We start from the raw sequence: 15,272 nt of genomic DNA, 5'->3' as shown, positions 1-15,272 counted from the left end.
TGAGCACTAGATCCAGAGTCAATTCTTTTGGGTTCTATTACCATTTGTCTGAGGAAGGCACTTTGACAGGCATCCGCAATCTCTCTACATCTCTCCAATTCTGCTGATGGGATGTTCCAATCCACATCAAGCAAGTTGAAATCTCCTAGCAATAGCACCTCTCCTTTCATACCAAGCTTATGGATATTTTCTATCATATCCTTGTCCAGCTTCTCCTTTTGTGCTGGAGGTCTGTAGATTACACCCTTGTAGATACAAGTTCCTTCTTCTCTTTCCAGGATGATCCATATAGCTTCTTCCTTTCCCCAGATCCCTTGCATTTCAGCCACTCTGATATTATTTTTCACATACAGTGCCACTCCTCCATATCTTCAGCAATATTAGCTTGCATGAATATAGGTTTCATGGTACAATGCTGAGCAAGGTATTAAAGTGTTAAAGAGCAAAGGCCAGACAAGTTGAAAAAATCAGTTCTGGCAAACACGTTTATGGAATTATATTGTACTCATTGGGCTGGGTGCAGTATATGGTGCCAAAATTTAGCCATAAAAAAACCCTCATTAAGTGTGATTCTATAAAGGGCACTTGACCTTTAGGGAATCACGCTTAGCTCGGATTCCCTGCGCTCCACTTTGGGCATGAGGAATTACACCAAGTGAAACCTGGTGTAAATCCTGGCATACAGGTTTGGTGTGGATCACCTGAATTCTATAACACTGTGTGATCTTGTGAGAACACTCCTGATCCACCCATGCGCCCTTTTGGGGTGTCCTCTATGAGTTTTGGGCGTGCAATGTTATAGAATAGCATTCTGACAGATGCATTTGCAATTTCCAATTAATGCCACTACTATTAATAATCATTTCTATAGTGCTTCTAGACATACGCAGCGCTATACACATTATATACAGGTACTTTCTCTGTCCCTAGGGGGCTCACAATTTAAGTTGTTTGTACCACTAATTATTAGCATTGAAGTTTTTTGTACCAGTAATTATTAGCATTCAATTAATAGAGTTAATTGACTAGTTCATCAATTGAGATACACGTGCATCTTGGGATGGCACCCAAATTTGGGCACGTAAAATTGGTCGCCCTATATAGAATCTGGGGGAATATGACTGAAGTTTCAGTTGCATGCTGGAAATGCTTTTGGGGTAAGGGCTCTCTTGTTCACTTTCCCTTCCATTTCCGACAGTGATTCAACCTTGACAGCATTCCCCATGATGTTTCTTGTGAAAGTTACGGTAGCCCTTGCAGATCCAAGTATTGAAGGGCAAGGACAAAATGAAAGTGAAATAAACAGTACAATAGATCTTCGATATTTTAATTTGTGTGCAAATCTACAGCAGACTCATTGGAAGCCTAGCCTTTTACAATACTGTTCAGTTAATAGAGAAAGCTGTCCCAGGCCTTCAACAAATCGCTGATCATTCTGCCATTTCTTATGTGTCTAGAGAATGCAATTTCCAACAGCATGTATTTAAATTAGAATCTGTATTCCGAAAACAATTTGCTAAGTTGGCTGGCTGGAAATTGCCCTCATTCAGCCTGGTAAGAGTATATGTGGAGTACTATAGCACACATGCTTCTAGCCTGTTTGAGTGAAGGTGTTCTGTGGGGGTGGGGATCAGGGGGGTTGGGTGAGATCAGAAAAGATTGCACATAGATTGTGTTTTCAGATTTGTACATGCTTTTTTCGCTGCCCAGAACGAAAAAAGGGTAGGAGAGGCTACACATTACTCAGCACTGAATATCTAGAGCTAGGCCAGCCTACAGCTGGAAGTGGCATATAAGCCACTCACTGCCATGGACTGATTATAATCAACACTTAAGTGTAAAGGTTTGGACCAGGTCCAGTCTTCACAGGGAATGTATGTGTATACTTTCCCTTCATAAATTACTAGAAAAAAAATGCCCGTTTCTGAAGGGAAGGAAACGGGCGCTAGCAAGGCCACCCCCCCCTCCCTCGCTGTTCCAGACTCCGCCCTCCCTCCGTTTTCACCCCTGCACCGCGTTACGGCTCCCTGTACCCCCCTTCCGCGACCCCGTCGACCCCCCTTCTCGGCGAAAACCGTCCCCCGCCGCTGTGGAGTACCTGTGCCGATGGGGGATCCCAACCCCCATCAGCCGAAGTCCTGTGCTGGCCTTCGCGGTGTTGCTTCCTCAATGATCTTCTGTCGGCCTTCGCGGTGTTGCTTCCTCAATGATCTTCTGTTGAAGTTCCTCTGCATGCGTCTGACAGAAGATCATTGAAGAAGGAACACCGCGAAGGCCAGCACAGGTAGACCTCCTGAATTTGTATGGCTATTGAAGATAGTAAGATGGTTTACTGAAATTTCATTTTTATATTTACTTTGTTTTACAGATTGTAGTGAGAACTTATTTCGCTGTAATACTGGGAAATGCCTTAATTATAGCTTTGTATGTGATGGTTACGATGACTGTGGAGACCTAAGTGATGAGCAGATCTGTGGTAAGCCTGAGTCCAATATATTATTTATATCAAGAAAAGTTCTGTGCCCTTTGGTCAGTATTACCCTTCTATAATTTGTGGAAAAGATCGACAGTCAAACCACCTGATATATTTCTTTTAAACCCACTAATTCAAATCTCTATCTCTGTAACAGAAGATTTGTAATAAAAAAATGTTTTGAAGGCATTTAATAAAACACAACCAGGTACAAGTGGATCATGGTGTAGATATTGATTTTTGACTGATTTTATTAAGGAAGATGTGAGGCCACGGGACAGAATGAAACGAAGGTGACAAGTTGTCACTTCTATTGCATACAGGAAAAAAGATCAGATTGACAAAAGCTGAAAGAAGGGCATAAGGGTGAAGGACTAAGTGGATCTTCTTACAAAAAATCATTTAAAAGATTAGCTTGATGAAACTGTGGACCCATAATTTTAGATGATGAGCATCAAAAAAATGTGAGGAGTTCTTTCTATTATATAACCATCCAAAACTTTTCTATTGCAAAGTTTCTATTACAAACATATAAGTCAGTTTTCAGTAGCGGCAGGAATTGCAGTTTTTAAACCCCAGCTGTGGCATTAAAAAAATATTAAAAAGTAATTTAAAAAAATATTTTTTTTTTCAGCACGGTGGAGCTGAATACATATAGAATGTGCCATAAAACAACAAGGCAGATGGTTTGCAGAATCCAATGTGAAGAACAGATAGCAGACCTCTCTGAAATTGAGCGAGAAGCACATACTGTATACCTCTGTGGTGAAGTCTCTCACACATCACATTGATCTTTTTGATCCTGATGCAAACCATAAGACGAAACTTTGCCATGTCGGGCATTATTTTTCCACTAATACAAGTGTTGCAGTAATCTAATAAACACCTGACTGACCCCTACTGGTCTGCAATCTGTTCTTTATATATAGGATGTGGTCACCTCTAGTAACTATACGAATAGTGGTAATATTCAGCCACTGTGGGCAATTCTATAGCGTAAGTGCTAACATGTACATCTGCATTATGCACATAAATGTTTGGAATACTAGGATATATGCATATATGGTATACATGCACACATTCTCAATTTCATTAAATGAGCATACCAAATGTGAGGGGAAGAGAGAGCAGGGCAGGCAATGCGGCGGTGCCAGAGACCAGTGCTGGACGAAGGCTTCATCTGGTGGGGGTTGGGGACCTCCACCAGCTAAGGTATGTGCGGCAGCGGTGCTTTAGCTGGTGGGGTTTGGGGACCCCTACAAGCCAAGATATGTACAGCAGTGGCAGGGCGTCGGTGGTGGGAGTGGTGGGGCAGTGAACCAAATGTGACCCCCACTTTGGGCCTCAGGCCGCCTCCTCCTACCTCGAAGGCTGGCTATACTCCTGAATCAAGCCATTGGGATGTAGGCCTGGCCAGCATTTTTTGCAGACTGGTCCCCCAGACATCCCAAGAGAGCAATGTGGCACCCTAGGAGGCACTGCTGTGGACTTTATATAAATGCTCCCAGGTATACATCTCACCATTGCTCCCTTATCTTGTATACTGAACCCTCCAAACCCACCCAAAACCCACTATACCCAACTGTACACCACTACCGTAGCCCTTATGTGGGTACAGTGGGTTTCTGGTGAGTTTTGGAGGGCTCACAGTTTCCACCACAAGTGTAACAGGTAGGGGGAGATATGGGCATGGGTCCACCTGTCTACAGTGCACTACTTTTATTCACGTTTTGGGGTGGAAGGGGGGTTTGACCACTGGGGGAGTAAGGGGGGGGGTCATTCCTGTATCCCTCTAGTGGTCATCTGGTCATATAGAGCACCTTTGTGTGTCTTATTTATTGTAAAAACAGGTCTAGACCAAAACATTGAAGTTTTCACCCTAGACATTTTGGTTTTGTTCCGTTATGGCTGGAAAATGTCCAAGTGTTAGGCACACCCTAATCCCACCTTTAATATGCCCCTGACATGCCCCCTTGTGATCTGGATGCACTGCAGACAAAATGCATAGATAGACATCTGCAAAACAGGTTTTGAAAATACAGACTTGGTCATTCTGAGAAGAAATCCATCCAAATGGTGCTTTATTACACTTTTTGGACATTTTTCTCATTCGAAAATGAGCCCCATAGGCACCATCCCCTGAATTATATAAAAGTTGGTAAAAATTGCACTAATTGGCACTAATTAGATTTAACTGAAATATACGTGCATAAATTTAGATGCGGGATCTGCACCTAAATTTTACATGCAAGTTCAAAAAGGGGGCGCAGAAATGGGAGGGTCATAGGCAGAAGGGAGATTCCTAAAATTTTCACCCATAGTTATAGAATAAGGAAGATAGGCGCCTAACTTAGGCATGATGATTTGCATCACGTTTCAGTTTGTGCAATTGGCCACGCCTAAAGTTAGGTGCAATTCCCGTGCGTAAGCACTAATCTATAAAACGCTCTTAACTTTAAGTGCGGTTTATAGAATAGTGCTTTTTCAGTGCCAATTTGTTTGGTGTCATATATAGAATTCACTTCCATGTGTCAATACAATATTACCCATGGAAATTCTTTTTTTTTTTTAATAGTTCCCCTATGTGCAGGGAAAAGCGTGTATGCAGTTCATTTTCCATGTACTTTTACTTGCTCTAGGTGGCAATGTTTCTGGGGGTAACGTTTGCAACTAGATACATTCTTTTGTATTTTCAAAAGTATGTGCATAAGTTAACTCGGAAAAATAATCTGTACGTGTAAGGTATCTGTGTCTGGGTATTTTTGCTGGGATAATCTTCAGAGTGAAAATGTACATGTATTTTTATTTTGAAAGTCCAGCAAAGTCTACAAAATGAAAAGTACACAAGTGTTTTTCATCTGTTTGGGCAATTCTAAAATTACTTCCTAAGAGCTCAATGTGCTCCCACAGTTTTGAGGTTTTTGAGAATGTATCTCTGAATATTTGAGTTTTCCCAACTTGTAATTATCATAAAAAGAATATTAAAGAGATATTACCTCTTGGTGGTGGGGGCCCAGAAGCCAGAGGAGGACCCTGCTGTGGTGTCCCTGGAGCATCAGGTTGCAGCAAAAAGCTGGGCTTCTTTTACCATGATTTTCGGACCCTAATGCAACTTGCAGTGTATCATCATAAATCACATTAGGGTATTTGCATAGTAATGAGATGTAAAACATGCATTTGTATGCTTTGCATTTCATTACCACTTAACTTACAATGGCTTAAATTTTTGTCAACTGGCATTATTTATTTATTTATTAGGATTTATTTACTGCCATTTTGAAGGAATTCACTCAAGGCAGTGTACAGTAAGAATAGATCAAACATGAGCAATAGGCAATTACAGCAGTAAAAATATTCAAATAACAATACAAAGTATGGCAGTATACTACTTACAATGTCAACACAATATGTAATTGAACATTATAATTGATAGTGAATTAAGGTTGTTTATGTCGTGTTAAGGGCCAAATAACTTGACTTAAGGCCTAAATGCTGCTTGATGAATTCCCCCATTAGTCTCAGTCATTTACACCAGCCATTAACATGGCGTAAGTGGCCAAGCCTAAATTTTGGTGTGTAAATACACACTAGTATTCTGTAACAGCGATTATGCACATTAATGCCAATATAGAATTTGCGATTAGCACATATATAGCCTAATGCCTTAGGGGGTCTTTTACTAAGCCGTGGATGCATTTTTAGCTCACAGTAGAAATCAGCTGGTGGTAAACGCCATAGGAATAAAATGGGCGTCTTGGCTTTTACCGCCAGCTGATTTCTACTGTGGCTTAGCAAAAGACGCCCTAAATTTCAGCAACCTTATTAGAATTAACCTCTAAATATTTCATACCGCATAGGTCAGATTGCACCAAAATAAAGTGGTTTCATTATTGCAGTTATGGCATCTGTTTATGTCAAAATTTCAATAAAACATAAAGGGTCAGTTTTCAGACTGTCCACCTTAGAACCAAGGCTATGCTTGTTTTTTTATTGTCTGCTTTCCATCACTTCTGAAAGTGGAAATACACATATCCTTTCACCTTTGAAACTGGTTGCATATACAAAGTAAGGAACAAAACAATCTTTTCCAAAAATGGAAAGGCAATAGAACCAGAGTGCAAGAAATGAAACTGCAAGAAAGGAAACTTAGATGCAACGTAAGGAAATACTTTTTCACAGAGGCAGTGGAAGGATGGCTGGAATGCTTTACCACAGTGCCTGAATTCAAAAAGGTGAGGGATTAACACAAAGGTTCCCTATATGACAGTGCTTCTCAACCCAGTCCTTGGGACACACCTAGTCAGTCAGGTGTTCAGGATATCCACAGTGAAAATGCATGAGTTAGATTTGCATATCTGCAAATCTGTCTCATACATATTCATTGTGTATATCCTGAAAATCCAACTGGCTAGGTGTGCCCTAAGGACTGGATTGATAAGCACTTCTATGAAAAGTATAGAGCAGGGGTTTCCAACCCAGTCCTTGGGACACACCTAGCCAGTCAGATTTTCAGGATATCCACAATGAATATGCATTAGATAAATTTGCATGCACTGCCTCCATTATTTGCAAATCTATCTCATGCATATTCATTGTGGATATACTGAAAACCTGTCTGGCTAGGTATGTCCTGAGGACTGGGTTGAGAACCCCCTGGTATAGAGAATTCCCACTCACAGTAAACCTTAAATAACTTTCACACTTTAAATAATAAAAAAGAGGCAAGAAGGTGAGGGCAGCCTGCACCGGGTGTCAGAACCCTAACGAAAAAAGTAGGGATAACCTATACAGTCATGGGTACAACCCCCTTCAGTGCAGACTGGATGGGCCATGCTGGTCTTTATATGCCATCATTTACTATGTCACTGTGTTAAGTATATATAGTTGGTGGCTTGCACCTGCTTCTTCTGTGGGCAGAATGTTGCTGAAAACACACATGAGATGATTTAAAAATGCCATTTACATGTTACCTACACATTGGAATTGTGAGATAGCCAGAACTGGTATTTTGGTGGGGTCTGAGGTTAACCTGGATATGCACTAGGTAGTGTGGATGTTGGCACCACCTTCATTTCTCCTGCTTTTGGCCTGTATCTCTGCTGCTGACTGGGTAGGCCTGGGTAGGCCTGACTCCAACGTGGGCACCGGCAGTAGTTCCAGCCCTAGCGCGTGCCATTTCCGGTGCTAGGGGAAATAGGCCACTATTTTCTACCGAGGCAGTGACCTGGCGGTAATCAGGCAGTGCCACGCGCTACCCAGTTACCACCACGCACTACCTAGTTACCACCCGGTTAGTGCGGGAGTCCTTACCGCCACCTCAGTGGGTGGTGGTAGGTGGTCCCCCTTGCATGGCCATGCAGTAAGAGCACTCTTACTGCATGGCCATGTCTGTTTTCAGCCTTTTTACCCACTGCAGTAAAAAGGGCCACAAGGCGTGGCAAAAATGGCCCCTACCGCTAGCGCATGGCGATTTTTACTGCAGCTTGGTAAAAAGGGCCCCTAAAATTGTTGGTCAACTTGCATAGTGAGTAACTGAAAGTGGGCTGGAACTATGGGCGGAGTATGGGCGTGTCATGGACCCGTCGACAATTAGAATACTGTTAGTTGCACGCATTGCATGGTGCACTTAGCTGTGATAACTGAAGCCAACCATTGACTTGGCGCAAGTGGTCATACCTAAGTGTCAGTGTACCAAAACAGCTTTGTGCTTGTATTCTGTAACAGGTTAGACGTGCCTCAATGCTATTACAGAATTAGTGCTAAGTGTTCCCCATTCTGGCACTTTAATTTAGGCAACATTTCATACTAGGGAATTCTATATATGGTGCTTGGCATTATGCAAGTCAATCATAGTGAGGGTGACAAAAGAAAGAGCAGCAGATGATGTTCAAAAAACTGTTGGCTTTATTATAAATTCCGAGACTTGACACAGGTCATGTTTCGGCCTAAAAAGGCCTTCTTCAGGAGTCTAAAAACGCATATATATTAAAGAAAATCAATAAATACATTAAAGAAATCTTGACACAGTATGGATCAATAAAAAAATAAAAATAACATATAGATCTAATGACACATATATATATACTGTTCTTGTACAGAAATGATAAATAAACTAAAATATAAGAAAAGTAGAACTGACAAGGCATTTTGGTTTCATATTCATATATATATATATATATATATATATATATATATATATATATATATATATATATATATATATATATACACAGAGAGAGAGAGAGAGAGAGAGAGAGAGAGATCTATATACATAAAATTGCTAAATTACATAAATGTGCAAATATGCATGTATATGCCAATATTTGGCCATTAGATTGTGAGCCCTGTAAGACAGAAAAATACCCGGTGTGCCTGAATGTAACTCACCTTGAGCTACTACTGAAAAAGTGTTAGCAAAATCCAAATAAATAATAATAAGTGCAAACATCTGCTAATACAAAAAATGTGCATTGATGTTAATGCACAGTGACAGGTGTTAATGAAACATTAACACAAGTTAAAGGCTATTACCAAGGTTTAATGCATGTTAATGCAGTTTATTAATTAGATCTTATAGTATAATAATCACTTAAGCAAAGTAGGAACCATTTTCTGCATCATTCATTTCCCCCCTGTATTCTGTTCTTGCTCAGACTGTAATCCTTTGAAACAACACAGATGTGGAGATGGAAGATGTATAGCAGTTGATTGGGTGTGTGATGGAGATCATGACTGCATAGACAAATCAGATGAGGTCAACTGTTGTAAGTTATCTAATTTCTTGCATATAATTTCAGTTGAAATTTTGCATATGTATGCCAGAAGATGGTGGAAGCAGATGTTTTTGAAAAAAGAACTATAGGAAAAGAGGCGAGTGAAAAATGCAAGCTAATTGTAGGAACCGGTTGAGGTCCAGGATGCAGTCTGTGATGTAAATGAAGTTCACTTTAGTGCAGCAAATGATGAGTAGGGGAACCCAGAGTTTGGTACTTGAGTTGTTTCTTTTTTCTAAAATCTTTATTAGTAATATTACTGAGGAAGTCGGTGGACACATATGCTTTTTAGTAGATTATACAAAAATTTTAAAAAGAATAAACAGGTCAGAAAGAATGAAAAAATGAATGGAGACTTGAAAAAATGTAAAATTATGCTTTTAAGATAGAAATATTTATTAGTCTGTGTACCACTTAAAGGATGTGAACTGGAAGTCATAAAAAAAGATCTAGAAGCAGTACCGTACCAATGGCAGTGTGAGTAGTGTGGCTGCACAGGGCACAGTTATGGAGGGGCAGAAAATTGTTGCACCATCTTTGGTATGACTGTGTACCCCATCATACTTTCACTCTGTGCCCTTGCTCCCAGTCCCAACCTACTCAGTCTCCTGTCATTGGCACAGAGCAGGCTTCACCACTATAGCCATCACTGCTGCTCACTTACTATGGCTCTCAAAGAAAGAGTGAGGGTAGAGGTGGGACTCTTCCGCCCTCTGTGATTGACTTTCAAATTTCCAACAGACCACTGTGCTGTGCTGCAGTTCTACATTAGAGAGTTGCCTGGGAATAGAAATTTCACCCATCCCTGCTCATCCCCAATGAAATCTAACACGTACCTACTGGTACCAGCTAAGATCCATTCCATCCCCACCTATCCTCACAATTAATTTCCTCCATCACCACCTATACCCATAAGAGTCAATGCTATTATTTACTTACTCTCATCCCTCTGTTTCCTCCCAACCCCAACAGCTTCCAGTGGTTTTTTGGATGATATCCACTATTTAATCAGTGAGTGTTCCAAACCTCAGTCTGGTGTTTCAGCTGTCTTTCTGGGTATTCCAGGCCTCATTCTGGCACTCCAACTGTCTCTTTCTGTATGTTCCAAGCCTCATTCTGGTGCTTCAGTTGCCTCTCATAGTGCATTCCATGCCACATTCTGGAGTCACCAGAGATTTTGGCTATACTTCCGTGAGAATCTCAGGACAACCTCTTCCATCCCTGCAGGAATCCCATGGTAACTTTTTCCATCCCTGTGGGAATCCCATGGCAACTTCTTCCATACCCACAGGAATCCCATGGGTTCCCTAGGATTCCCACAATCCCCATTCCCATGTAGCTCTCTATTCTACGTTAGAAAGTTGGGAGTCAACAAGGAAGGGTGGCAGGTCCTGACATGCTCTTCATCCTTTCATTGTGTACCAGAGTGAGCAGCAGCAGCAACAGTGACGGTCTGAGTGTCCATCTAACATCTGGCACTCAGCAGTGATATAAATCAGTCCAGGCTGCAAGAAGCCTCCTGTTACAGGTTAGAGAAGGGAATCAATCCATCTATCTATCTCTCTATCTCTCTATCTTAGATGATAGATAGATATAGATAGATATTGTATGTAGATATATGTAAGAGAGAGATAGATACAGATACAGATATAATTTATTTTGTGGACATGTGCGGAAAAATAGGTATGATCCTTTTTTTCCAATGCAAAGTTACCAACTGGCCTGTGTGAAACTAGCATAAACATGAAGGTATGTGAAGAAGAAACAGATTTGCCCTAGGGGTGAATTCAGCACATGATGAACAACAGCCTTCAATGCATCTGGCAGATGAAGAAAGCATAGAAAGGGTGGGGAGGGGAGGGGGGGGGGGGGCTGGTGAGCTATCTTCACAAGAATAAAATATACAAGGGGATTGAATTTGCATGAGGATTCATCTTGGACTGAGTAGGTGCCAGGACTGCCCAGACATCACCCTGTCAGCTAATAACAGGCCTCCCCAGCTGTGAGGGGGCAGAACTGTACTGTGGCTTGTCTGTGTGATGCAATATGGTTTGCATTGTGTTTCATTCTCTTTGGGCAGTTCTATAAAGTGATGCCTAAATGTAGGCACTGTTCCCTTTAAGCTGAATGGGAGCCCTCCTTCTACACTCTTGCCAGTGGGGGGGGGGGGGGGGGGGGGAAGCTGGGGTGCTGTTTCACTATCATATTTTTATAGTAAACGACAGACAGGCTTTGCGGGACTCCAGAGAATCTGCGTGTCTGTAATGATTGAAAACACAATATTGAAGCACCACCCCTCACTGGTAGCAGTGCAGCTGGAGGACTCCAACTCAGCTTAGAGGGAACAGTAAATGTAGGCCTGACAAACAATTGTGCTTAGTGCTGATTCTATAATGGCATTAAGGTGAGCTTAACCCATTACAGAATAGTGGAACAAAGCAGCTTTGGTGTGCCAAATCTTAAATGCAACAGCTTACGCCAGATCAATGGCAGGCATAAGCTGGCACACCAAAGAACGCCTTGCAATGCACACATCTGATACTATTTTATAATGGAACACCCATGACATGCCCATGCTCCACCCACTGGTACAGCACATTTGTTATTACATGCTATGTGACTAGTACACCAGACTTATAGAACAGCACCAAGTGCACATGTGTGTAAATGTCTATTTGTGATTTCATTCACACATGTATGTGCATCTATTCTATAAATTAGTGTGCTCAATTGAACGTAAATGTAGGTGCCCTGTGGAAAATTGCCTTCCATGCTTCTACTTGCCTTGTCTATACATAATAAAATTACGTCTATCTATCTATCTATCTATCTAGATATTTCTTACTCATTTTGTTAATCATATCCTCAGTTATTATGAAAGATGATGCAAAAAAAATGAGGGGGAAGGTGGGGGAGGAGAAGGAAAGAACACAAGTCTGTACAAGCAAGCAGCTGCCACCACAGACTTTGCACTACTTTCTCTGCTGTCTAATCAGTAAACCACCTTAAAGTGACAGTTATTTGTCTGCTAAGAGAGATTCATTAATGCAAGCCCAGAAGTAGATGCAGCATTAGGCAGCATGCATGAATGAGCAGTGGAAGAGAGTTAGTTTTAGTGGGGGAGAGGAGGCACTGAGGAGCTGCAGGGCAACAAAAAACCTGCCTTGCACTGTAGCGGTTTCCACATGGTCACTTCTTATAGAGAAGTACCAATGGGGTGCTGACAAATTGCAAGCCCTGTCACATGACATAGGGACTTCATCTTGAATTAGCTGAGGTTGCAATACTCATTCACCGACATAGCACAGTATAATCTCAGAGATTTTATGTCTGATGCCAACATGAGCTTTGCAAATATTTTATTGTTGGGGGACATTAATGTTCATTTAGAGCAGGCAGAAGATTCTGCTGCAAAAATAGTCTAATATGTTGAAATATCTGGGTTATGTGGCTCTAGGTACAGGACCTACTCATGATAAAGGTCATCAAGTTGATCTTTTTGCAGTTAGACTGGACTCTATGGATGATTTTATTGTTAATGACTGGGCCTGGGAGTCTACTATTTGGTCTGACCATTTTAAACTGCAATTTGCACTTTATTTTAGAGAAAAAATCCAGAGACCTAAGGGTGGTTTGATTCATCAGCTTGAAATTTGAGGAAAAATTGTTTCCCAGATGTTTTGGAATAAGGTAATAGATATTTTAATGCAGCAGAATGAAGTTGAGGATTTCATAAAGAGTTAGGACAATATTTATGGTCAAGTTTTAGATGATTCAGGGGCCCTTTTACTAATGAATGGCAACAAGCTTGCCGCCTAACAATCCGGAACTATAACCAGGCTACCACAGGAGCCTGGTGGTAGTTCCCACCCCCAGCATGTGCCATTTTTGGCGCTACAAAAATATTTTCTATTTTTGTAGCACCGGTGCTTACACAGCGGTAATCACTGCCCGGTTACCGCCAGGTTAGCAATGGAGCCCTTACCGCCACCTCAATGGGTGGTGGTAAATGCTTCCTCCGAAATGGCCACACATCAAAAACACGTGCTGACGCTAGTGCAGGCCCCCTTTTACCACAGCTTAGTAAATAACCCCTTAGTTCCTATTCAATTTAAGAGAGGCATAGGCAAAAAGCAATCGAATTGGTTTAGTGAGAACTTATTGGTGCTTATAAGGGATTGTAGGAAGTTGGAGAGAGTATGGCATGAAGATTCTACAGAGTTAAACAAGACAGCCTGGTGAAAGGCCATTAATGAATATAAATTTGAAATGAAACAAGGAAAATTAAATTATTACTCTAATTTTTTATTTATTTATTTATTTATTTATAATTTTGTTATACATTTAACAAGGTAATCCTTGCTTGAAACACAGGCAAATAATATACAACATAACATTCTCATCCAATGTTTTGCCAGTAAATACAAAGAAAAAAAACTTCAAAAAATAAATCTTACAATGGACAAGAAGATTAAAAGGTAATTATACATTTAAGAGAAAGATAGTTTAGCCTTCCTTAGACCTCAAAAATTGAGGGGGGAGTGATAGAGTCAGAGAAGTTTCAAAAGAAAAGGAAATCAACATTATTATCAAGTAAAAGCTGCTTTTACTCCAGGTTATAAATTACTTCAACTGTTTCATGTCTAGAAACGATTTCAGTTGTTCCGGTGAAAAGAAAGTATATTTAGTCTGACCTAACTTAACCACACATTTAGATGGATATGCCAAGAAAAAAGAACCACCAATATCAATTGTTTTCTGTTTCAAAGTAAGAAAAGCTTTTCTTTTTTGTTGTGTTTGTTTAGTTACGTCTGGAAAAATCCAGACCTTAGAACCACAAAATTGAGCCTTAATATTACGAAAATACAGTCTTAATATGTTATTATAGTCTTGTTCAAAAACAAAAGAAATCAACAATGTAGCTCTGTCAAGTATTGTTTCTGAAGATTGTTCCAAAATGTCAGAAATGTTTTGCAGATCCGGAGTAATATTTTCTGTTCCTCGCAGTTCCCCTTTTGGTTTAGGAATAAAGTAAATTTTGTTCACCGGAGGAATAGCGTCCAGGGGAATTTTGAGAATCTCGTTCAAATATCTTCTAAATGTTTCAATCGGAGTTACCCCCGATAGCTTAGGAAAATTTAACAGACGGAGATTAAGCCGCCTGTTATGATTCTCTAATTGTTCAATTTTTCTTCTTATGTCCATATTATCTTTAACAAACATAGTCTTAAACTCCTTAAATGATTCTACTTCTTTACCAAGATTAGCCACTTGCTTTGTTAGATTATCTTTAACAGATTCAACAGTTACTTTTAGCTCTTCAAACTTGGCATTTAAATTTAACACATCACCTGAGGTTTTTTGTAGTGTAGAATTCATCAGGTCCAACATCACCCCAATCGTTTCCAGTGTCACCTCCGGATTTTTCACTGAGGAAAGACAAGTTCCCTCAGGCTTCAGAGTCGACTTTTGCATACCCGGGTCCTCACTGGTTACCCCTGCCGATACACTTCCGGGATCGGCGGGGTTTCCCTCCAGGGACGCCGTCGACGCTGGACACGGAGGAATCAAGAACGTTGATGGTGGTGAAAGGGAGGTTTCCTCTCCCAGCGGGGATCGCGCTTCTCCGAGAGCTCCCGCTATGGGATCCTCCTCCCTCTGGAACCTGGAAAAACCGGCGAAGTACCGCTCAAGAGACGCTTGGGCCGGAGAAGACGTCAAGGTAGGCTGAGGATCTAACCTTAGCTTCCCCTTTCTTTTGGAATGAGGCATTATTAAGAAAATAGGAATAAGTTTTTCTCCCCAAACGCTCAGAGCTCTCTGCCGTTCAGCCGGTTAGGCAGCCATCTTGTTTATTACTCTAATTATGTGTGCAGGTATCATCTGGATTTCAAAAGCTGTACTGTCCGGTAAATAGTATGGCCAATTTGAGAGAACTAATAGCATCTAGTGACTCTGTTCATCTGTGGACACGCTCGCCATAAATTTTAAGACTAAGATAGAAAAGGCAAGCAAGGAAATTACAA

General features: G+C 40.9%; 1 protein-coding gene across 1 annotated transcript in view; it reads left to right on the top strand.

Moving 5' to 3' along the window:
* Positions 1–15,272, top strand: part of CORIN (corin, serine peptidase) — a 346,959-nt gene that overhangs the window by 174,931 nt on the left and 156,756 nt on the right. Inside the window, exons 7-8 of the mRNA XM_030191349.1 lie at positions 2,369–2,476; positions 9,127–9,237. Coding sequence (XP_030047209.1) covers positions 2,369–2,476; positions 9,127–9,237 — 219 coding nt within the window. The remainder of the gene's footprint in view (positions 1–2,368; positions 2,477–9,126; positions 9,238–15,272) is intronic.

This window comes from Microcaecilia unicolor, chromosome 2, assembly GCF_901765095.1.
Source record: "Microcaecilia unicolor chromosome 2, aMicUni1.1, whole genome shotgun sequence".
NCBI classification, from domain to species: domain Eukaryota; kingdom Metazoa; phylum Chordata; class Amphibia; order Gymnophiona; family Siphonopidae; genus Microcaecilia; species Microcaecilia unicolor.
The sequence above is the reverse complement of the archived record's forward strand: the minus strand, read 5'-3'. Positions and strand labels throughout refer to the sequence as shown.